The following is a 23,950-nucleotide window of genomic DNA, read 5'->3' on the forward strand; positions in this document are numbered from 1 at the left end:
GTGTGCAAAAGAATGTCTAACAGGGTCAGGACAAGAACAGGCAGGAAAAAGCAGCTGAGCCACTTATTTTCCCAACATGTTCACTTGAACTGCCTCCTGTTAGCATTTGAGGAACTGTTTTTAAGATTTTAAAATAACATCATAGCCAATTTCTTTCAGGACCACTAATAATATATAAATAGGCTAATGGTCAAGGGATTTTGTCTAAAGAATGGGTACCACCTCCTGTCACTAGAGATTCCTTAACTAGCCCACACTAAGTTTGGAAAATCTGGTCAATTCCTTTCTCATGTTTCCTCCCTGGCCTGAAAAGTTCAGAACTACTAATTGGTTTTATTTCTTCATGTTTCCATGTCTTCTTGCACCAAGTAACCTAATATTGCCTTCCCTTAATGACTTCTGCAAACACATACGCACACACCCACATACCTCCACCCGATCCCCAACATGCACAGGCACACATCAAAAGTAAGACCCGGACCACCCAATCTGAAAACCTTTCAGCCTGCCCTGTAAGTGCCATCAAGACAGGATTCCAGGAGCACAAGGCTAAGAGTCCAACCTCTCACGGGTGGGGCTGGGAGGCCTCTCCTTTGCGGCGGAGGAGAAAGGAAACTTGGGTCTGCTTTTTAGGTTCTGAAAACAAGCCAGAGTGGAGAGAAAGAGTTAACATCAGATTGAGTAAAGCTTTCAAGACAAAACCTGTTTATATGTGATCTAGATAGACACCGGAAACTTTCTGTTGATTTCTGAGATCTGTACAGATAGGACTGGTGTGGACAGGAGGAAAGAGTCAGGAGTTGCTACATAAGAGAGATTTGCCATTATTACAAAACTGGCTAAGTGGCTTTGTTCCATTGGATCCCTCACTGGTCACTGTTGTCAGTGGTGCTGTTCCCTTTCTCTTTTTTCTCTTGGGTCTTGTTGCCCTTCTTCTTTTTCTTCTTCTTCTTGGTCTCCTCCTTTTTCCCAAAGGTAATGAAGTCACTTTTGTCAATTTGGTTGTTGGGTGGCTCCTGCCGGATGGAGATGATTGCAGGAGATCCCGGGATAATGAATTTGTCTGGCAACTCACCAGGGCCAGGTTGCTTGGGGTTGCCGGGTCCGTATTTAAAGGTCCAGCTGTTGCTGTTGACACCAGCTCCTACAGGGGGAGACACCTCTCCTGCTTCAGGTTCTGAAAAATCCAAATGACAAGATATCAGTAACAAAAAGGCACACACACACCCTTGCTTACCCTGCCATATCCCTGGATAAGAATGATGTGAAAAAGGACACTGTCTGCCACTGTTCCATGAAGAATATTCTTGTCCAGAACAAGGACCCAAGGCAATGGTTAAAACAGAAGATAAGAAACTAGAAGTCCACATTGTCTTCTCAACTGTGCTAATTTTCCATTATTGCCTTTCTGGGTCATAAACTCTTCAATCTTAAGGCACATAAACAGAAGATACTTGAACATGCCAAAATATTTCAATACAAATACAAGGAGGTGCCACTGAAGTTGTGAAGGAAGCTTCTCAGATTTTCAGGAGAAACACCAAGGAACCTGTTCCCAGAAAAAGAATTTCTGAATCTTGTTAAAAATTTCATTGGATTCTTAGCTCAAGCAAAATCTGAGTGAGAGACTTGGGATGGGGGTAGCGTATAAAGGACGGGAGTATACTTTGACCAGATCAGAAAGTTAAAGAACCTGTTTGTTAGCCTCGTGCTAAGCTTCTATAACTAAAGGAAAGATCTTTTCATAAGTCTGAGGAAGGGCAGAATGGTATAGGGGTAAGAACCCACATCATGGCATCTGAAGACTCAGATTTAAGTCCTGGATCTGATATTCACTAGTTATGACCCTGGAGAAGTCATTTAACCTCAGTTTCAGTTTCCTTAGCACTAAAATGGGGAAAATAATCTCTGTCAAACAGAGTTGCTGTTAACTTTAAAGTTCCTAGAGAAATACAGATTTATAGATAGATAGATAGACATATAGACAGATAGATATTTAAAAATAAATATAATACAGAGGATTGCTTCTATCTATCCTACCCCTCTACAATCATTATATGGTACACAAAGTTCCACAAGTTCCTCATCCCACTCTAGTCAGACAACCTTCATAAACAGTCACTCCTTTATTCATTATGTATAGAATAATGAGGAAATCTGTGTAACCTCTCCCCTAGGGATGTTTCCAAGAAGAAGTTCCAAGAGGAAGTATATGCATATATGCATGTAAGCACTTTACCCAGAGTTCTCCAAATTTCCAGGGGCTTTTGAACCGAGAAGAACTTTTCTGGAGAGGAGTCATGTGGAGAGATAAAAAGGGAGGAGGAGGGGGCAGCTGGGTAGTTCAGTGGAGTGAGAGTCAGGCCTAGAGACAGGAGGTCCTAGGTTCAAACCTGGCCTCAGCCACTTCCCAGCTGTGTGAGCCTGGGCAAGTCACTTGACCCCCATTGCCCACCCTTACCAATCTTCCACCTATGAGACAATACACCGAAGTACAAGGGTTTAAAAAAAAAAAAAAAAAAAAAAAAAAGGGAGGAGGATCAAAATTTTTACTAGTCCCCCATACCTCTTCTTCAAGTTTTCAGGGAATAGATGGATTAATGAATTGTAGTAAAAACAAACAGAGATAGCAAGTGGAGCTGAGACCCCATTGTGTGAGGGAGTATTCAGAAAGGCAAGGAGAGATGCAATTACATTGACCAGGACACAGGGATTGACAAGTGTTATAAAAAGGGGCTAAACAGGCTGGTAATAGGGTAGTTGGTAGTACCAGTGAGTCTACTGGGCCAGGGAGCTAACAACTTCACTATATGTTGGTCTAAGGCAGCCAGGGATTCGAGGTCCTGAACAGAGATGGCCAGTGAGTCTCCCTGCTGTCTGTAGGAGTGAGGAACCCCTCACCGCTAGTAAGAAACTGGAAGCCAACAGGAAGTGAACCTGGTTCACTTCCTGAAAAAGATGGATGCCTGGTCTAACCCCTCTGGAAACAAGTGATAACTATCCTCCTTCTCCTCAGCCCTTGGCCCTGGTTGATGTTATAAATGAATTGCTGAAACTCTCAGAATTGGGCCAAGGGGTTTATTTAAACACAACGGTAGACTGAGGGAGGAGGGTTAGGGTCTGGAGAGGTTGTTGCTATGGGTGATTGGCCATTGCTGGCAGAGGGCCTGAGAAGGTAAGATCAGGCTGAGGGAACCAACCCCTCAGCCAGGGATAAATTCCACTGCCCTGATGTAGAGTGGTCTATCAGTTTCACAAATGAGGGTAATGATCTGGTTTAGGGGTGTCCCTGCCTGGGCTAAGTAAACTAATTTTCCCACGTTTCACCTCCCACCAAAGTCCCTCCTCCCGGGGCCCAAGGGAGAGTCCAGGGAGGGTAGCTGGATGTCTGGGAGAGGTCAAGGAAATCAGCCTCCCCAGGTTGGTTCTCCAGGGATATTTATAGTGCCAGCTCTAGCGGTCTGGTCCTGAGACTAGGGACTTGCTGGGTCAACATTCTGTTCCTCTAACTGCCAGGATTGCCTTGGGTGATTTTTGCAAATGCAAGAGAACTTGTATCAATCCTGCATTACACAAGGCCCCCAAAACCCACTTGACAGGGTCAGTCTTTCTCCTCCTCCCCTGGAGTATTGCCCCAGAAAAATCCTACTGTCCTTTACCTGAGTTCAAGCCCTTCATTTCCCATTTCCCCTCTGAATGGTGGGAGAAGGGATGAGATTTAATACTGGCCCACCTTCTCCATCATGCTCAGTAAGCGAAAACCTTTATTTAGTGCTTCTATGCTACTCAAAATTGTTATTAATATTTGTGGTCATTTAGAATTATTTTAGTTGTTACGCTATGTTAAATTATCAGTAGTGTTTATAGCCATTTTTTTTTTATTATTTTAGTACAAAGTAATAAGAACATAATTTGGAAATGAAAGACAAGTTGACCCAAAAGGAAGAGAAGGTTTTTATTCAGCTCAGGTTGAGGTGGACATGAATCACTTAAAGAAAGAATATAAATAATTTTAGTAACTTTTGAGCTGCTATGAGATAATCCAAATTGCTTCTGACTTCAGAGAGAGGCTTGAAAAGGAAAAGAGTCAATAAAAGTGCAAGGTAGAGGTTGCTGCGTCTTCACAAAACCTACTGCCACAATTCTACTTGGCAAACTTAGAATGTTAAGAAACACCAAGGATGAGTTGGTACACAGAGGAGAACATTTTTTCTGATGTGTTGAAGTATCCCAGCATGCTCTTTAGGAAATAATGTCTTGAAACACACTATGTACTGGACTTTAAGTGTTCAATCAATTCATCAATCAACTAGCACATATTAATCACCTGCTATGTGCCAAGCACTATGCTAGGTGCTGGGAATATACAAAGAAAGGCAAGGTCCTTAGAGTCTAAAGCAGTGATTCCCAAAGTGGGTGCCACCGCCCCCTGGTGGGTAATGCAGTGATGGGGGGAAGCGGTGATGGCCACAGGTACATTTATCTTTCCTATTAATTGCTATTAAAATTTTTAAAAAAATTAATTTCCAGGGGGCTAAGTAATATTTTTTCTGGAAAGGGGGCGGTAGGCCAAAAAAGTTTGGGAACCACTGGTCTAAAGGAAGATACAACAATGCAAACAGCTATGTACAAAACAGATATATGCAGGATACATTGGGGGTTGTCTCAAAAGGCATTAAAATTAAAGAGGACTGAAAAAAGTATCTTACAGCATGTGAGACTTCAGTTGAGATCTGAAGAAAGCCAGAGAAGCCAGGAGGTGAGATGAAAGAGAGAGTTCCAGGTATCAGGAGCAGCTAGTGGAGATGCTCAAAATTGGAAGAGGGAATGTCCTTGAAAAGCCAGCAGGTCAGTATTACTGGATTTCAGAATACATTTGTGTAAATGGAATTAGCTCATCTTCATTCATAATTAGACTCTAGCCATCAGAGATAATGGAAGTAAAGTGTAAAGAGACTGGAAAGGTAGGAAGAATCTGGTTATGAAGGGTTTTAAAAACCAAACAGAGGACTTTTTATTTGATCCCAGAGATAACAAGTAAACATGAGTTTATTGACTGGTGGGCAGGGTGAGATGTCAGATCTATACTTTAGAAAAATCACTTTGGCAGCAGAATGGAATTTTCATTGGAGTACAACTTGAGATAGGGAGATCCTACAACCAGCAGGCTGTTGGGATTGTCTAGACATGATTTAATGATGTTCTATACCAGAAGAGTGGCAGTAAGAAGAGAGAACAAGAAATGTTTCATGGTACAACTGGGTGGCACACAGTGGATAGAGCACCTGGCCTAGAGTCAGGAGGATATAGGTTCAAACTTGGCCTCAGACACTTTTTAGCTGTGTGACCCTGGCCAAGCCACTTAATGCCATTTGCCTAGTCCTTGCCCTTCTGTCCTAGAGTTGTTACTAGGACAGAAATTAAGGAATTGAAAAAAATGTTACAGAGGAAGAAGTGATAGAAATCAACAACTGGTTGTAGATGATGGGGGGAGTAAGAGTAAAGAGTTGAGGATGAAAACTAGGATGACTCAGAAAATGAATAGAAGTATAGTGGTGCTCTCAACAGTAATAGAGAAGGTAAAAAGAAGAAAGTATTTGGGGAGAAAGATAATGAGCTCTGTTTTAGACTTGTTAAAGTTAAGATAGCTATGGCACATCCAGTCTGAGGTGCCCATCAGGCACTTGGAAATATGAGATTGGAGAGAGTCTCTTGGGGGAGAGGTTAAGACAGGACAAGTAGATCTTAGAATTATCTGCATAAAGATGATTATTGAAAATGTGGTACCTGAAAATATCACAAAGTGAAATAATAAGATTGGAAAAGATGGCCCAGAACAGAGCCTCAAGGAACTCCAAGTTTAGAGGGAGGGCTTATTTAAAGACACAGAAAAGGAGAGAGAGTGAAGTCAGATAGAAAGCCAATGAAGAGAGAACACTGCCATGAAAAGCTATAGAAAAGAAAGTCTCAAGGACAAAAAAGTGGTCAAAAGGGTCAAATTCTGCAGAGGTCAAGATGTGTGAGGATTGAGGAAAAGCCATTAGATTTGTCAATTAAGAGATTATTAGTGGCTTTGGAGAGAGCAATTTCTGTTCAGTGATAAGGTCAGAAGCAAAACTGCAATGAATGAAATAGTAAGAGGGTGAGAGGAAAGAAAATGGAAGCTCCTTTTGTAGATGACCGTTTCAAGAAGTTTAACCATGAAAGGAGGAGAAATATGCAATGAAAATGATTGGTAACTGGATATTTCAAGTGAGGTTTTTTTAAGATGGTGGAAGCATGGATGTGTTTTTAGGCAGTGAGGAAACAAGAGTACAGTAAGAGATAAGAAATTAGTGGTGGTTGGGAGAGCAGTTAGGCTTAGTGAATTGATAGCCAGACTCAGAGAGAGGAAGTCTTAGATTCAAATCTAGCCTCAGATACTTCCTAGCTCTGTAATCCTGAGCAAGTCACTTAACTCCAATTATCTAGCTAGTGTTGCAATTCTATCTTAGAAATGACACTAAGACAGAAAAGACAGAAGATAAGAGGGAGAGGGAGGGGAGGGAACGAGAGAGAGAGAGAGAGAGAGAGAGAGAGAGAGAGATGGAGAGAGAGAGAGAGAGATGAAGAAGGCATCTGAATGATGGGGAGAAGAGAAAGTTTTCTGCAGATGACCTCGGTTCTTTCAGTGAAATGATGAGGCAAAGCTCTCCACTAAGAGGGTATGCAGAGGAGGAACTATACACATTTTGAAGAAGGAATGAAAAAGTTTGGAAGAACTGCTGGGGTGCAAGGGGTAGTGAACCAATTAGAGAAGAATAAAAGGATTGTCTTGCCATAGTGAGGACTCAATTGAAATTTATGTAACCTAATTAAAAAAAAAAATCTTTACCTTCCATCTTAGAATCAATACTGGATATTGGTTCCAAGGCAAAGGAGCTGTTAGAGCTAGGCAATGAAGGTTAAGTGACTTGCCAAGGATCACAGAGCTAGGAAGTATCTGAGGCCACATTTGAGTCCAGGAACTCCCATGTCCTGGCCTGGCTCTACCTACTGAGCAAACTAGCCTATCCCTTATCCCTTTTCTGTCTTGGAACCTATACTTAGTAGCAATTCTAAGACAGAAGACAAGGGTTGTTTGTTTTTTTGTTTGTTTGGTTTTTTTTAATATTAAAAGTGAATTGATTGGATTTGGAGTCAGGGCATTTGGGTTCAAAGTCCAACTCTGACACTAATATCTGTATACCCTCTATTAGGTCATTTTACTTCTTCATGGTTTGGTTTCGTCTTTAATAAAATGAATGAGTTGGACTGACTAGGTGACCTTTACAGTACCTCTCAGCTCTAAATCTATAATCCCATTGGCTTCCCAACAAGAGTTCAGCCAGAGTTTAGCTTCCTATTTTCCTTCTTAGGGGCTAGTCATACCCATGAATAATAGAGAAAAAGGCTTGACATTGTCCTGAAAAGCTTCCAACACTTACTTGCATATCAGCACCATTCAAATATCTTTTAAAGGAATATCATTAAACTGGACCCTAAGTTCATTCCTAACTGCAGAGTGAAATGTGTGCCCTCAGGAACTGCCAAGAATTTATTTCTCATTTGGGGCTAGCCTTCCATGTAAACCCAAGGAATGACACTCAGTGGGGACTATTCAGTACTTTTGTCATCCTGAGCCTAGATATGTCTTCATCCTTGCTGATCCAAAGGAAGGGAATACATCTTCTTGCAGGGAAAGGAACCAGCTCACAGCAGGAATGCCAAGGGTTAAACAGCTTTATTTCCACATCACTGAGCTGCTTCTGCCTTTTCAGGGAAACTTGTTTCTGCCTGACTCAGCCTGAGACACTAAGAAGCTGACAGGGCTTCATTCATGTGCATCCTCCACGTGTCCCGGCTCTGCAGAGGAGAACAAGGCTTAACTTCCCTGCTACCCCTCCCCACCGCAAAAAAAAAAAAAAAAAAAAAAAAAAAGAAACCCACTGCAAAGGTCCCACAGGTACCCAGCCTACTCTAATAGCTCCTGTTCTAAAGAAATAGTTGACTATTTCAGGATCAAACACATGCTCCTTCTCTGCCAAAGGTCAGTGGGTGTCTGCTACTGCAGAGCTGGGGAACTGTGACATGAGAGGCTCTGAAAAATGCTTTTCTACATCTAGAACCTCCTTTATTCAAGGAATCTGAAACACTGTGGCAACTTCCAGAGAAACAGAAATAAATTTTTCCCAGAACTGCATCCATTTCTGGTTCCAAAGGCAAAGCAAAATGGGTCTTTCCTCTTCCCTCCCCCAGGAGTAGGCAACCCCACCCTAGGATCAGCCCTAGCAGAAGAATGAAAGCCTAGCTTCTCTTCTGGTTCACTACTAACCCCCATCTTGGTTCCCAAGGAACATCTAAGTTTCCCAGCTCATTTATGCTTTTTTTTAATTATTATTTCATATCATTATCAATTAATAAATATTATCATTTATCACTTCCAAGTAAGTTAATTGTCAAAAACTGATGCATTTATTCGATTTTAGTAGGAGATTTGATGACTGAAAAGAGAGAATTGCTTTTAAAATGTTGACATTTCTGGCCTCAGAGAATTCTCTCTGGGAGGGGAGGAGCCTTCCCAGAAATCCTGCACACACTGTCAATTCATTTGGAGACGGAAAGAGTATATTGCACTGACAAAGCTAAAAAATGAGTTCTCTAGGTAGCACAATGGATAGAACCCTGGGTCACACATCAGGAAAGTCTAAGTTCAAATCCAACCTCAGACATTTAGTAGTTGTGTGACCCTGACCAAGTCACTTAACCTCTGTTTGCCTCAACTTTCTCATCTATAAAATGGAGATGATAATAATAGTTGTGAGGATCAAATTAAATAATCATTGTAAAACACTCCACACAGTGTCTGGCACATAGTAGATGACATAAATGCTAGCTATTATTATTATTATTAGTGGTACAGATAGGAAACTTGGAAGTAATAGTACAGTAAGAAACTTCAGTCACAGCCAAGAAAGTGCTTTATCACAAACAGGCCCACATTCCTGAAGCTGACATCTGTGACTAGGACAAGAGGAACTAGGGTCATATCCATGTTTGGACTGGGCATTTATTACCAGGCTGTTCCAAGGATACAAGAGAAGTTTCTTGGTCCTATATATCGCTCCCATCCCTGGTTGAAAGTTTATTCTTTCCCACACTGGACGGTGTTAAAAAAGTGCAGGCAAAATGGAAGAGACAAAACCTTAGAGCTCCCACACTAGATCTGGTTCAAGGATGAAGCAGAGCATAAATAAATTTCTAGGAGAACGAGCGAAAAGAGAGCTAACATCCTGGTTCGTTCTGAAAGGACCAAATCATGCGTCAGCTCTGGCCTCTTTACCTCTGAGCATCCCTAGGCTAGTTCTTTTCCTACCAAACGGCTTCCCTTTCTATCCTTAAGAAGCTCCCCGATGGCCATCTCTGCTGCAGAAGAGGTTGGGTTAGCTACAGTGCTTGGGAAAAGCAGTCACTGCTAGAGACAATGCAGCGAGCCAGGTTTATAAACCTGCCTCCTCCTTGCCCCAGGCAGTTTGGGAGATTTATCTACTGAATCAAGAAGCTACTCCCCCACGGAGCTAGACTCCTAAACACGAGGAGAGCTTCCGGCTGTGGGGCAGTCGCCCTGCAGAGGGGGTTGGAGAATAAGGAACTGGTTTAAGGCGTGCTCGTTCCCTGCTCAATTCATTCTCCCGGCATTTCTCCTCGGGGCTTTGATCTCTCCTCTCCTTCACCCCTCACCCCCAAGCTCTTATCTGGCTTTGACTAGGAACATGCCTACGCCAATAGTCGGTTGAAAGAAACCAAAGCTCCCAGCCTGGGCCTCCCAGTTAGCGATTGTTCTCGGTGAAAAAGAAGTGGCTGAAAGGGAATGTGAAGGGAATTAGTTCCGATGGGAGGGAGGGGCGGGGCTCAGTCTTCCAGCATCCCTATCTAGCTGACATGCTCAGTGAGAGAAACCAAGGCTCCAGCCCCACCCTTCTCTTTTCAGCACCAACACCGATCTAATAAGGACTGTGATCCTGGGGCTTCTGGAGGGTCATGCAGACAAACGGCTTCCAGAAAAGCCATTCATTTTGATCTGAGAGAGAACCATTTTCAGTGGTCTGGTTCATTTGTTAAGCTCTCTTCTCTTCAGCCTGCCCCCCTGCCTGCTCCTGATCCCTTGGCATATTTCCAGTTTACAAGCTCTTGGGTCAGCAGGGCCACCCTGGGTTATTAAATGACTATAACCTCTCGGAGCTTCGGCCAGACAGCAACAATTCTCCAAGAGTCAGCTCTTAACCCAATTTGTCCTTTTCCCTGCCTCTGGCTATTCATGAATATTCAACAATCAGCATCCTCCCTAGATTCCAATTCTAGAGAATCCAAACTTTCGGTGAAAGAAGAGACCCTGGTTTAACTATGAATGTCTGGAGGGGGGGGCGGGGAAAGAAATGTATGCAGGAAGCACTCTTTAGTTTAATCTGCATTATTAACATTTCTCTTTATCCCTTTCTTAAGTCTGACAATCAACAAAACAATGAGTCAAGGCAGGATTTGTTACATTTGCTCTCCCAGGACACCCCTTCATCCTCTGAGGATAATTTAACTTTTGTTTATTCTGCTCTCTAAAACTAAAATGCTTTCTCTCTTTACATCTACCTTTTGAAATCCTACTTGACCTTCAAGGCCTAGTTCAAGAGTCACCTCCTTCTTAATCCTTTGTCCTGCTCTTATGTTCTATGGTGCATGATTATTATTGTACAATTTTAATACGAGCATGAGGTCTGGCATATAGTTGGCCACTAATATGTTGAATTGGGTTATGTGCTATTATTTATTTAAGTATTGTTGTATCTTTCCTGCTATTTTGTGAACTAAGGGAGAGCTGAGACTATCATTGAATGTCGCAGGATCCACAATTCTCCCCCCAACATACACATAACTATCACAGGGTTTTATCCAGAGAACACTTTGTGGTTGTAGAATGAATGAACAAATTCAAGAATCATTGATTGTTTTCAGTCCTCTTTGGGATTGAAAAGGCCATTCTAACTTTTCCTCTCTAGTTAGAAAAGGTGAAAGATTTTTTAAAAAATTATCCATAGTGGTAGTGCCAGGCACATAGTAAGAGCTTTAAAAATATTTGCTCTCTTCACACTCTTCCCATAGTTGACCCAGTTAGAAAAAAAAATCACAGCAGCAAACTAGTTCAGAGAACACTTTCAGAAGCCACAGGGCTTTAGGAACTTGGGAGCTTGAAATTTGTTTTCCTATTTCCCCACCTTTCCATCTGTTTGTCTTTGAGAAATTAATGAATCTGTCCTGCTGGTTTAAAGGAGAAGGGCACAGAAAGATTCCTTCTTGTTCTCTGCCTTCTTACACTTGATCTATTTGGCTAACCCTGTTTTTCTATTTAAGTGCCATTAACCTCAGTAATTGGACCTGACCAAATACATATAGAGAATGTAAGTGCTGGAGGTGACACAGTTTAAAAGTGTGATTGTTTTTCAAGTAATATCAAAGAAAGAAAGATGCCAAAAAGAATGGAAAAGAGCAGAGAATTTAATATCACCAAGCAACAGGGGACCTAGAAGGCATCAGCAATTCCAAGCCATATTCCTTCTTTCTCATTTCTATAGAATCTTCATAAGCAAGGGCACAGCTAGGCAATGTGGTCGAGTCAGAAAGACTGATTTTCCCAAGTTCGAATCTGATTTAGATACTTTGTACCTGTGATCCCAGGCAAATCGCTTTAACCTGCTTGCCTCAGTTTCCTCATCTGTTAAAATGAGCTGTAGAAAGAAATGGCAAACCACTCGAGTATCTTTGCCAAGAAAACCTCAAACTGAGCCATGAAGAGTCAAACACTAAACAATAACATACAATCTTGATAGCATGCATGTATCTGCTCCATAGGTAACAAAATAGCTATCATCTCAAACCTTCTTTCTTGGGGGCAGCTAGGTAGCACAGTAGATAAAGTACCAGACATGGAATTGGGAGGATCTGGGTTCAAATTTGACCTCAGATACTTCTTAGCTGTGTCACATTGTCTAGCCCTTGCTGGTTTTCTGTCTTAGAATCAGTACTGACAAGGTAAGAGTTTTTTTAAGAACACCTTCTCTCTTGATCCCTTGACCTTCTTAAGCCTTTCTCCCTTCCACATATTCTGCCTGTTTCTGGCTGTTTCTCAGAGATTTTCCTTCATGCCTAAAATTTTCTCCCTCCACATTTCCACACTGCTCCCCACCCAGTTCCCCTGGCTTTCTTCAAATCTCATCTAAAACCACATCTTGTACAAGAAACCTTTTCCAATCCTCCTTAACCTTAGTGCCTTTTCTCTGAGCTTATCTCCAGTTTATCCTGTGTGTTCCATTTGGACATGACTGTTTGCATGTTGTCTTCCCCACCAGACTGTGAACACAAGAGCAGAGACTGGGTTTTGAATTTCTTTGTTTCCCCAGCACTTAGCACAGTGCCTGGCACATGGTAGGCTCTTAATAAATGCTTGTTGACTTATCTCAAATATATCCTTCGTGAAAATAGGAGAAGGTAAAGGGCAGATTTTGTAGAAAGTTTTCTACAGCAGGTCATGACTTCACATTTACAAAATTACACAAAACCTTCTTGTGTTGGGGCAGAGGGGACAGTTAACAGAGCAAAATTCAGATTTGCAGGCCTTTCTCCATGTATATGTTAAGAATATACAAGATTCTCTGATGGATGAAACTACAAATATAATTTTGTTAAGTAATCCTCCAGGTGAGCCAGAAAACATGGAAACATGTTTACCAAAGATGCTTATCACTGTTATTTAGGCTATCAAAAACTGGGTCCAAATGGAAGAATTCCCTGTAGATGATAAGGTTGTATGGTTCATCCCATTTACGGGTGGTGTGCTATTCACTTCTATTTCTACACTATAGAAATATTTATATATGTATATAAATATATATATATCAATAATCTTGCAAAAGAATGGCCTAGTGATCTAAATAGGAAATAACACCAAGTTAATGAAGAAGAACTAACGCCTAATTTACGTCAGACTTATAGATAGATGGATAGATAGATAGATAGATAGATAGATAGATAGATAGACAGACAGAGCATTTATTAATCACTTACTATGTGCCAGGCACTGTGCTAAGCACTGGCTTTACAAATACAAGCATGCTCAGGCATAGAGACAAGAGGTCCTCAATTCAAATCTGGCCTCAGATTTGTGCCTAGCTATGTGACCCGGGGCAAGTCACTTAGCCCCCATTGCCTAGCCCTTATCACTCTTCTGCCTTAGAAACAATATCCAGTATTGATCCTAAGACAGAAGGTAAGGCTCTAAAAAAACAAAAATGTAAGCAAGGTAGCCCCCCTCCCTCAAGGAGCTTATATTTTATTTGGGAGAAAACAATAAAAAAAAGGGGGAGCTGGAAAGAGTTAGAGGTGGCAGAGTACTTGAAAGGCAACATGACTTGGAAATGGTAAACTAGAAGTGACCCAGAGGTCTAGCTCCAGGCAAGATAAAATACAAGCTCACCTATCAGATCCCAGAATTGAGAATCTAAGGTTTTTAGGGAGAGAGGGAGAGATGGATTTGATGCCTATTTTGTAATGACGTGGTTTGGAAATGATAACCAAGAAGTTGTAGTTGGATGAGCCACCAATTGAGTTAATCTATCAGCATGTGTAAGTTGGATAAATACTTCAGACGGATAAGATGGACTTAGAATGGAGTAAGAGGAAAGGAGATGACAGGATCGCTGAGGAGAGCCCACATAAACACTTTTATGATACTGAGATACTCTTTGCCAACAAAACTTATTTTTTTTACAACAATATTTTCCTGGTGATGATATATATATATAAGCCATGGAATACCATGTATTCAAAAGAATCAAAATCAAAATTCAAAAAACAATGGAAAAATACATGGTGGCTATAAGTAGGCTGTAGAGTGTAGGCAGGTCAATTGCCCAGAATTATGCAGTCAATCAAAAATGAAGCTGAGAGCGTCTACTTGACTGGGTCCCTTCACAAAGGAAAGGTATAATAATTCTGTAGAAAAATAATCCATGGTAGAGAAGAAGTAGAGTCCACTTGGGAGGCAGGGGATCCTTCTCCCAGCTCTGGGCATCAGGCTGATTTCTCTGCTTTCACAGAGAACATTGGTTTCAGAGTGTACACATCCTGTGGGCTTCTGAGGCTAGTTTATTTTTTTTATATTTTTTTCTTCAATTGACGTGTAAAGCTTCAGGGATGGTTCTGTGCCTCAGACCCCAGCTGTGCTCATTTTTAGGAATCTCAAAGGCCAAGAAAGGAAGAAAGAAAAGACAGAATGGTTTCTAAAAATCACAAATCTTTCTTTGCTCCCAAAATAACTTTGTGCCATTTTTGGTAGAACATAATGACATCATTTACAGGAAACACATCTCTAGAGATGAAAATTACCAGGATCAAAAATTTCAAAATGCAATTAAAAGGCAAAACCAAACCTCCTTCCCCAGTTCCATATACCAGCTTTGCATCCCAATGCCCAAAGCAAATGGTTTAAGATTTCACTGGTATTTTTGTCTGTTTTCAGTCTTTTGTTTCAACCTTCTCTCCCAGTTGCTCAATTTTCTCCAGTTCTAGAGTGGAAAGGCCCCTTTTGATGTTTTATTTCTTCCAACAACATCTTCATATCTCTGAAAGTCTTCCTGGGGGGCCTAACACTCTTGAAATGATCTCACTACTTTCAACAACTAATTCACTGCTTTAACTTATTTATGGAACTCTCTCAGGAAGGTTCTTCCAGGCAACCTCCTCATGTCTCACTCTCTCTGTGATCCATTTATTCCCAGGGTACCTTAATAAACTCCATAGAAAGAAGCTTCCTTTACCTGTTGGAAGGGAATAGCCTCCAAGATACTTTGAAAAGAGGAAGTGAAACTTTGAGAGTCCCAATTAGTTGGAAGTGGAATGATGGGTTATATTCTTCCCTTTCCCAAATAGCCAATTGTAGAACTCTCAAACACATCCACACCTACTATTCCCCCATTATATTCCAATATTCTCCTGTTGTAGTCACTCTTACTGCTGTGCAAACTCACAACCTTTCCTTCTCTCTGCCTCTGAAAGAAGCTTAGGGAAGGTTTACCTAACCCTCACCCAGGCACCCATAGCAGAAGCTATATTAGTGTCACAAGGTACTATCTCTGGCCCATTCCTCTTCTAAATACACCTACGTCCTGCCCCAACCCATCACTAAATGGCTGTGAGGTATGTGCCCCTAGAAGCTCTGTGCTTCAGGGCAGTGAGAGGTAAGAGTTCATCTGACCTTTCCCTTTTATTTTGGGTAGGACAGAGTGATTTGCAAAAGAGGAGCAGATAAGGATGGGTTGCAATTTGCATTGCACATCTCATTTCATTATTTTTCTCCTCAAATGCTCCCCAATTTTTATCACAGTCATCCTTCTGGCTACCCATATTTATAGCCTTGGTGTCATCCTTTACTCACTTCACTCCAACTTACCCTACATATCTAAGCAGGATCCAAAGCTTACTTTTCCAGGTTCACAATCTTTCTGGGATTTGTCTCCTCTTTTTTACATAGCCAGCTTTCTCCTGAAGACCCACATCACCTATCACCTAATCTATTGCAATAACAATCTAACTCCTGGACTCAGATCTCTCTCCACTCCAATCTATCCTTCATAAACCAAACTGATTTTTGTTTTATAGTGCAGGTATGAACATGCCATTGTAGTAACCAAAAAAATAGAGACTCAGAGTACATAGCTTGACAACACTATGCTCTGTTGAGCAGGGTAGCTACCAGAGACTCATAGCTCATAACTTGGCTCATACCTTGATAGCATCATGCTCTATCGAACAGTACCACTACTCCCTTAATAGAATAGCTCTAATTCCTAAACCCGAACCCTGGACAGTAAGGTTTCCATGGTATCTGGAGGTATCAACACTCAACACTCCCACCAAGGAATGTTTTGTTATTATCAAGCTCCAGGACACCTGTACCTACCTGTCTCCCAGCCCCCCAAACATATAAATTCCCTCCTCTGAATGCATCACTTGGGACTCTTTTGCTGAGTTCCCCCAGCGCACACTGGTAATGAAGCTTTCTTCTGCTTTGATTGCATTGTCTCATGTGCTCCTTTGGTGGCTACCCATTTGAACCCTAACACCATCCCAATTCTCCTTGCCCCCAACTTCTCCACAAGTTCCACGATATTCCTCCTACTTTTGTTGTTCAGTCATTTTCAGTCTTGCCTGACTCTTTGTGATCCCATTTGGGATTTTCTTGGCAAAGATACTGAAGCAGCTAGTCATTTCCCTTTCCAGTTCATTTTACAGATGAGGAACTGAAGCAAACAGGGTTAAGTGACTTGCCCAGGGTCACACAACTAATGACAGGAGTTTTCCTTATTCCAAGCCCAGAGCTTTGTCCACTGCACCACTTGACTTCCCTTTCCCTCTTACTTCCAAATTCATATATAAACCCTTTTATTGGTATTTAAAGGCCTTCACAACCTGGCCCCAATGCATGCCTTTTCAGTCTTAGTATACATTACTCTCCTTAACTCACTCTATAATCCAGGCAATCCGGCAATCCTGCTTACAAAAACATATAAAATATTCAAACATGAATTGGATTTTAAGGTATGATACTGTCCATTAAACAGAACTACAGAATGAAAGGATAGATTTATATTTTAAAATTTCTTGAGTTGAAGTCACAAGCAATTTATTTTTGCTTTTTATTTTTGCATAGTTTATGATGAATATCTAAAGAGAGAAATTTCATTCCTACTGAAAAGCTTTTTTATTCATTGATTCTTTGTGACCTGTTAAACCGTATTTTTCTATTAAAAAGTATCTTTTTAAAAAAAAGAAGAAATTTGCCTGGTGGGCTAGCTACCTTAACAAAGTTAGCATATATACCTTCCCTAAGTCCAAGACACACAAAGGGGATTTTTGGAAAATAATGAAGCATATTCAGTCTCATTGCTCTCTAGAACAAAAAAGGGGTTTGTATCAATAAATACTTTTTTAAAAAAACATATTCTGTCTTAAAATCAGTACTGATTATTGGTTCTAAAGCAGAAGAATGATAAGGGATATACAATTGGAGTTAAGTGATTTAAATGCCCAAGGTAACATAGCTAGTCTAAGGCCAGATTTGAACCCAGGATCTCTCATAGCCAGGCCTAGCACTCTATCTACTAGCTTTCTACAATAAATAAATTTTTTAAAAAATTTAAATACTTATTTCCTCTTTTTTGTGTCCATTTTGGAAGGTATACAATACAAATATGTAAAATGTATATGTATATATATATATTAGGAGGATATGCTCCAAAATGTTTTGCTAATAGGGGTACACAATTGAAAATGTTTAGAACATTAACATAGAAATTAGAACACTGGTTTTCAAGTCAGGAAGACTGCCTTTATGATTCTAACCTCAGACATTCACTAACTTCTCTAAGCCTCCTTTTCTCATTTATAAAAACAAAAACAAAAAAATCTGGGAATAATACTGTCTCTCACCCAGGGGCACTGTGAGGCTCAAACGAGATAATGCCTATATACCTCTGTATAAGTGTTAATAAATATTGTACAAATCCACCAGGGTCTGCAAACCAATGTGGGGGTGGGAATCACATTAAGGATTTGGATTATTAAATGGTGGATATCTTGTCATGCAAAAATAGGCCTGGATTGGACTCCACCTCTCCCAGAATGCTTCACATCAGAGTTTCTGTCTGTAGCCCATCTGGAGATGTGTGAGAGCCAATCATTTTACTCAATAAATAACTTGTGCCTGCCTTTGGTTTAGATTTTTTTTCTTCTCCTTGTAAGAATCCAGGCTCCTCTAAGGTTGGCAGCAGTCCCAGGCTCTCTGTATTGCTGTGTCACTATTCAGCCCTGAACAACCATTTCCTGACAAGTAGTGAAATCTCTACATGAAGGGCACAAAATGGAAAGACTGTCAGACCTCTAGAAAAGCTTAGAAAAGATAGGCACAATAAAGGGCTTCTATAAAGAGACTCAGGTTGCTGGGGACCATGTTCTAAGAGGGCTCTATCCTAGGATCTTTCTAAGGGGCCAGTATGGCACAGTGGAAAGCTGGACTTGGAGACAAAACAAATAAACAAACAAACCTCCCCTACACACACACACACACACTCTGGTTATCTTAATCTCTTACAGCTTTAAGCAAGCCATCTAACCTCTCTGGACCTCAGTTTCTACAACTATATAGTGAGGAGATCAGACTAGATGACCTCCAACTAAAAAAAAAAATCACTTGATTTTACTTCTGCCTCCCCCCCCCAATAATTCTGTGAACATTTACCAAGTCTCTATTATATATAAGACACAGTAAAGTGGCACAGTGGATAGAATGTTAAACCTGGAGTCAGCAAAACTGAGTTCAAATCCAGTCTGATATACTTCTGGTTCTATGACCCTTGGTAAGTAACTAGATCCTGTTTTCCTCAATTCCCTTGTCTGTATATAAGGTGCTACATGTGGCAGTAGATAGAGCACTGGGACTGGAGTATGCAGTCAGGCAGACTTGAGTTCTAGTCCAGCTTCATTGTTGTATGACCCTGGGCAAGTGACTTAGTGCTATTTTCCTCAGTTCCTCAAGTGTAAAATGGAGATAACAATAGCACCTACATCTCAGGGTAATTGTGAGGATCAAATGAGATAATGATTGTAAAGCACTTACGTTCCTGGTACATAGTGGGTGCTTAATGAATGTTCGTTTCCTTCCTTCCTTTATACTAGGAGATGGATAGACAGAGATATGCACAAAACAGTCCTTGCTTTTAAGAAACTTATATTCTTTGAGGAGGATACAATTCTATAAACAGACATGTATAATGCAAGGTAATTGCAGGAGGCAGAGAAAACCTGCAACCAGAGAAATGAGAGAAGGCTTCACCAGAGGTGGAATATAAGCTGGACCCTAAGGATAAAGATTCCAGAAGGTGATGATGATGAGTAAATAAATTTCAGGCATCAGGGATGACTTAGAAAAATGCACAGAAGTTTGAGATGAAAGATTAAGTTCAGAGGAGAGCTCGCAGTTCAATTGTACTAGGATGTTTATAGCACGAGAAGGAGAGTAATGGGACATCATGCAGGAAAGTAGTTTGGAATCAAATTGGGATGGAATTTGAATGTCAGGCTGAACAGTTCTTATTCTTTACCAAATGCAATAGAGAACCATGGAATATCTTTGAGAAGGAGAGTGGCATGGCAAGATGCCTACTTTAGCAAGATTACTTTGGCAAGTAGATGGAGTATGAAGTAAAGAGCAGAAAGGCTGGAAACATAGTGACAAATGAGGAGATTACAATCATATAGGTAATTGATGATAAGGGATTGAACTAGAGTAAATTAAAAGAAGGGGGGGGGGAACCACAAAGAAATTCTATAGGGATAGAAAATAACACATAAGAATCCACAGTACTTGTCAAATGATGGATAGGAGGAGGTGAAGGAGAGAGAGGAGTCAAAGATAACTCTAAAGATTTGAATCTGGGTGACTAGGAGGAAGATGGTGCCCTCAACAGAAATAGAGAAGTTTGGAGAAAGAGCAATCTGGGGGGGACAGGGAGTGAAATGATAGACATATTGAATCTGAGATGCTGATATGATGGCCAGGTGGATATATCAAGCAGGAGTTAGAGGTATGGAACAAGAATTTGGAAGAGTGATTAAAACTGGTTACACAGGATTCAAAGTCATTTGTGTAGAGATGACAATTATCATTTATTATGATATTATGGATTATGGATACTAATAGTACATGGAGAAATGGATAAACCCAGGACAGAGTCTCAAGGTGAAGGATGTAGATACTCTCTTAGGGATAAAACATGGATGTCTCATCAGCAATGAGGCTGAAAAGGAATGATCAAACAGATATGAGTAGGGGACAGTTGGGTGGCTCTGGACTGAAAGCCAGGCCTAGAGGTGGGAGGTCCTAGGTTCAAATCTGACCTCAGACACTTCCTAGCTATGTGACCCTGTACGAGTCACTTAAATCTCATTGTCTAGCCCTTATTGTTCTTCTGCCTTAGAACCAAAACACAGTACGATTCTAAGACGGAAGGTAATGGTTAAAAAAAAAAAAAGATATGAGTAACACTAGAAAGACAAAAAAGAAATAGCCTCGGAGATAAAGGTGGCATCAAAAAGTCACAGAAAGATCAATAAATGGAAGGATGGCCTGAGAATTTAGCCCTTGAGATCAATGGTGACCTTTGAAAAAACAATTTCATATAAAAGTATCTAGGATGTGTTGGGGAGGGGGCCAGATTTTTAGAAGTGAGTGGAAAGAGAGGAAGTGGAAACAACAAGTACAGAAGATTCAAGGATTTGGCAGTAAATGTGCAGATAAATGTAGATTTAGGTAGATGGAAGGGTTAAATAAAGAATTTAGGTTGTTTTTTGTTTTTTTTTTTTAAGGATAAGGGAGATCTAAGAAGGAGGCAGTAGTTAGAAAGAGTCAAGATAAAAAGAATTATGGTTGTTGGATCAAGGTCCTACAAGGTGTACATATCTCATTTCCCACACACATTGTAAACTCTTTGAAGATAGAAACTATTTACTTTTTTAAAACAACAACTTTGTATCTCCCTAAGCACTTAGCATTATACTTCCTTATACATAGTAGTTTCTGATAATTTGCTTACTATATTAAGTTGAATTTCTGATGTCTTCCAAATAACACTACTCCTAGAATCTCACAGTTTATGCCCAAATCATACCTGAAAGTTATATTTAATTTCAGTTCTATAAAATTAAAATGGGAAGAGAGGCAAGATTTTCATATAGAGACATGAAAGGAATAACGAATATAACAAGTAAAAAACAAACCCACATTTACATTGTAATTAAAGATCTACAAAGGACTTTTCTTTTTTAAAAAACCTGAAATAGACAATGTGTTAATATTTTCACATTACAGATTAGGATTCAGGTTCATATAGCCTATATTGCTTAGAGTCACTCATATAGCCTATATTGCTTAGAGTCACACCTATAGGTATGAGAGGCAGAATTTGAATCCAAGTTTCCCTTGACTTCAAGTCGAGCACTTCTACCTATCCTATCGTCTCAATTAATAGGATCTGGGAAACTGTTCCTTGGGTTTCTAAATCCAACTAGCCAGCCTCCTCCTCTCCCCAGATTTAGAGAGACAGTCCTTCTGTTCAGAGAGGACAGCTTTCTTCACTTGGAGCTTTCCCAAATGTAAATATCAGAAGACAACTTGAGATTAGGAAAAAAGGAAAATTGCTCTGACATTGAACAGTATACTATCATTTTCAGGTTTCTAAGGCATCACTTGAAGAAATTCTACTGAGCTCTAATTTGTAGGAAAACTGCTGGATTGGGATCTTGGTGATGCTAATAGCTAGCTGTCATACATATCCCTTGACTCAGAGACTTACTGAAGTGAAAGGAAGATTAAAAATTAGATGACAAAATGTTTTCAAGGCTTAAAGGACCTAAAAAGGACATCTAATCCTAACAAGTCCAGTGATATCAAGTGCAAATAGAAATGGTAACCACTAAACTATACATAAGGATCCTGCAGGATGATAATGACTTAGAAAACTACATATTAGCATTATTTATGGTCTGTTGTATTTTTATTCATTTTGTTAAATAACTTCTAATTACATTTTATTTTAGTTTCTAGTACTCTCAGAAGGGTAATGGGACACAATGCAGCCAGCCCTGGATGGTTTGGACACCTCTGATCTAGTCCAACTTTCTAATTTTACAAACAAGAAAACAAGAACCCAGAAAGGATAAGTGGTCTATCTAAGGTCACACACATAATAAGTAGCAAAATCAGGATTCAAAGCCAAATTTCCTGACTCCAGAGTCCTTGCAAATCATTCTATCTGGTAATAACTGCTGACTTTTCCATGCTACCTAAATGTCTACAAAATTGTACAGGTAGTACAAATATTATTATCCCTATTATCCAAATGAGGAATCTGAGATTCTAAGCAGTGAGTTGACTTACCCAGGTTCTCAAAATTAAAGTGTCACTCAAAACCTAAACTCAGGTCTACTGATTCCATGTTTAACATCTTGCTGCCTTGTCATCCAAGGGCCCAAATGACTATTTCCCAAGTCTTACCTCCTCTCTCTGATCTTGGAGAAGATATGACCCTTCTAAAAACTATATTTCATGTTAATGAAACCCTCCCCTTTTGCTGTAGAATCCTTCATTCCCCTTAGCATGTGGACTTCATTCTGCAGAACATTCTATATTTCTAGACCTCTCATCTGCTCCCATTCACTCCTTAATGGTGACACGTCTTACCCAGGCTTTTTCCCCACCCCAACTTAACATTTCAGACAGTACTGAGACACGTAGAGCAAGAGGTCTTTAAATATTTCTGTGTTGTGCACCCCTTTAATGGTCTAGTGCAGCCTATGGACCTCTTTTCAGAATAATGAGTTAGTGCTTGTATTCATAATTAAATGCTAAAATTTAGTTAAAATAAAGATATCTTTTTTTTGGTCACCTGGAAGTTCACAGAAATTGTGAAATCTAACTATTGGAGATCTGTGGACTCCAGGTTAAGAACCCATCCTAGGGGACAGTCAGGTGGCAGAGTGGATAGAGTGCCAGACCTGTAGATAGGATGACCTGTGTTCAATTCTGGCCTGAGAAAATTTTTAGCTGTGTGACCCTGGGTAAATCACTTAACCCCAATTACCTTGCCCTTCTATCTTAGAGTTGACAGAAAGCAAGGGTTAAAAAAAACAAAACCATCCTCGATACTTTTATATGAAAGGATGCCCTTTCTTTCCTCTTCAGAACTGTGGATAATGGGGATTCAGATAGTAAGGCAGAAAAAATCTCCTATATTATCACTTCAGTCTGGACTCCTTGGCAACCTTGCCTTGTTATGGCCCTTCCCTGGAGGCTCCCAGCCCTTACTCAGTTATCCAAGATAACTGCATCTAGCATTTGACCTGAATCTGCTTCTTCAGATTAGGCAGTGGCATTTTCAACTTCTAACACTGCCTCAAGTGAAAAAGGGATTCTCTCCTTCCCCTAGAATTCAGAGTAAATGTCTCTAGATGTTTGTTTGTATCACTGATCCCTGCAGGCACAGGGGAGAACCTTTCCTTTCTGGGTCACACGTGTCAACAGGGCTGTGGGCAGGCCAAATATAGCTGATGTTGGATTAATGGGATGCTAAGGCAAGCTTACCTTGCTTTCTGTTCTTCCCCCTTCATCCACTGGTATAGTTTCTTTTACCTCCTACCAGTGGAAATGGGTCCCCAAGGAACCATGGGTTTAGGACACCTCAGAGAGGCTCCAGCCTCAAAAGTACTGGCTTCTGTAGGATTCTCAGTCATGTCAGAGAAGAAACAAGAAGTCATAATTTCTAGCATTCTATTCCCTCCAGAGAAATAGCCCATCTAGGGCTGGATAAGATGAGGAGTAGAACAGACAGGATAACCTTTCTCCCCCACCCTTGTGCTGAACTCAGTAACTTGGGCTGAAACTCAGAATTTGAATTTGATCCCTTTCTACATAGAGCGTTTACATTAAAAACAAAGGAAAAGCCTAGGCAATGGAGGTTAAGTGACTTGTCCAGAGTCACACAGCTGGGAAGTGTCTGAGGCCATATTTTAACCCAGGACCGCCCATTTCTAGGCCTGCTTCTCAATCTACAGATACCCAGCTCACCCCAGGTGATGTAAAGGATTGTATGGAGTGTTCATTTGTATATGCTACTACTCATGGTATACTCCCAACCACTTCAGATTATTGGGGGAGGGGAGGGACCATATTATCTTCCTGGAATAAACTGAAAATCCTTTCAAGATCTTTTATCTTTCCTGGCCAAACCTTTTACCTTGATAAAACTGGCAAGGTTTTTACCAGCACGCCTAA

General features: G+C 40.5%; 1 protein-coding gene across 1 annotated transcript in view; it reads right to left on the reverse strand.

Moving 5' to 3' along the window:
• Positions 1-574: 574 nt before the first annotated feature.
• Positions 575-23,950, reverse strand: part of PCDHAC1 (protocadherin alpha subfamily C, 1) — a 113,139-nt gene continuing 89,763 nt past the window's right edge. The window contains exon 6 of the mRNA XM_044664527.1: positions 575-1,177. Within this exon, the coding sequence (XP_044520462.1) occupies positions 867-1,177 (311 nt within the window). The 3' untranslated portion in view covers positions 575-866. The remainder of the gene's footprint in view (positions 1,178-23,950) is intronic.

Source organism: Gracilinanus agilis, chromosome 2 (assembly GCF_016433145.1).
Source record: "Gracilinanus agilis isolate LMUSP501 chromosome 2, AgileGrace, whole genome shotgun sequence".
Lineage (NCBI taxonomy): Eukaryota > Metazoa > Chordata > Mammalia > Didelphimorphia > Didelphidae > Gracilinanus > Gracilinanus agilis.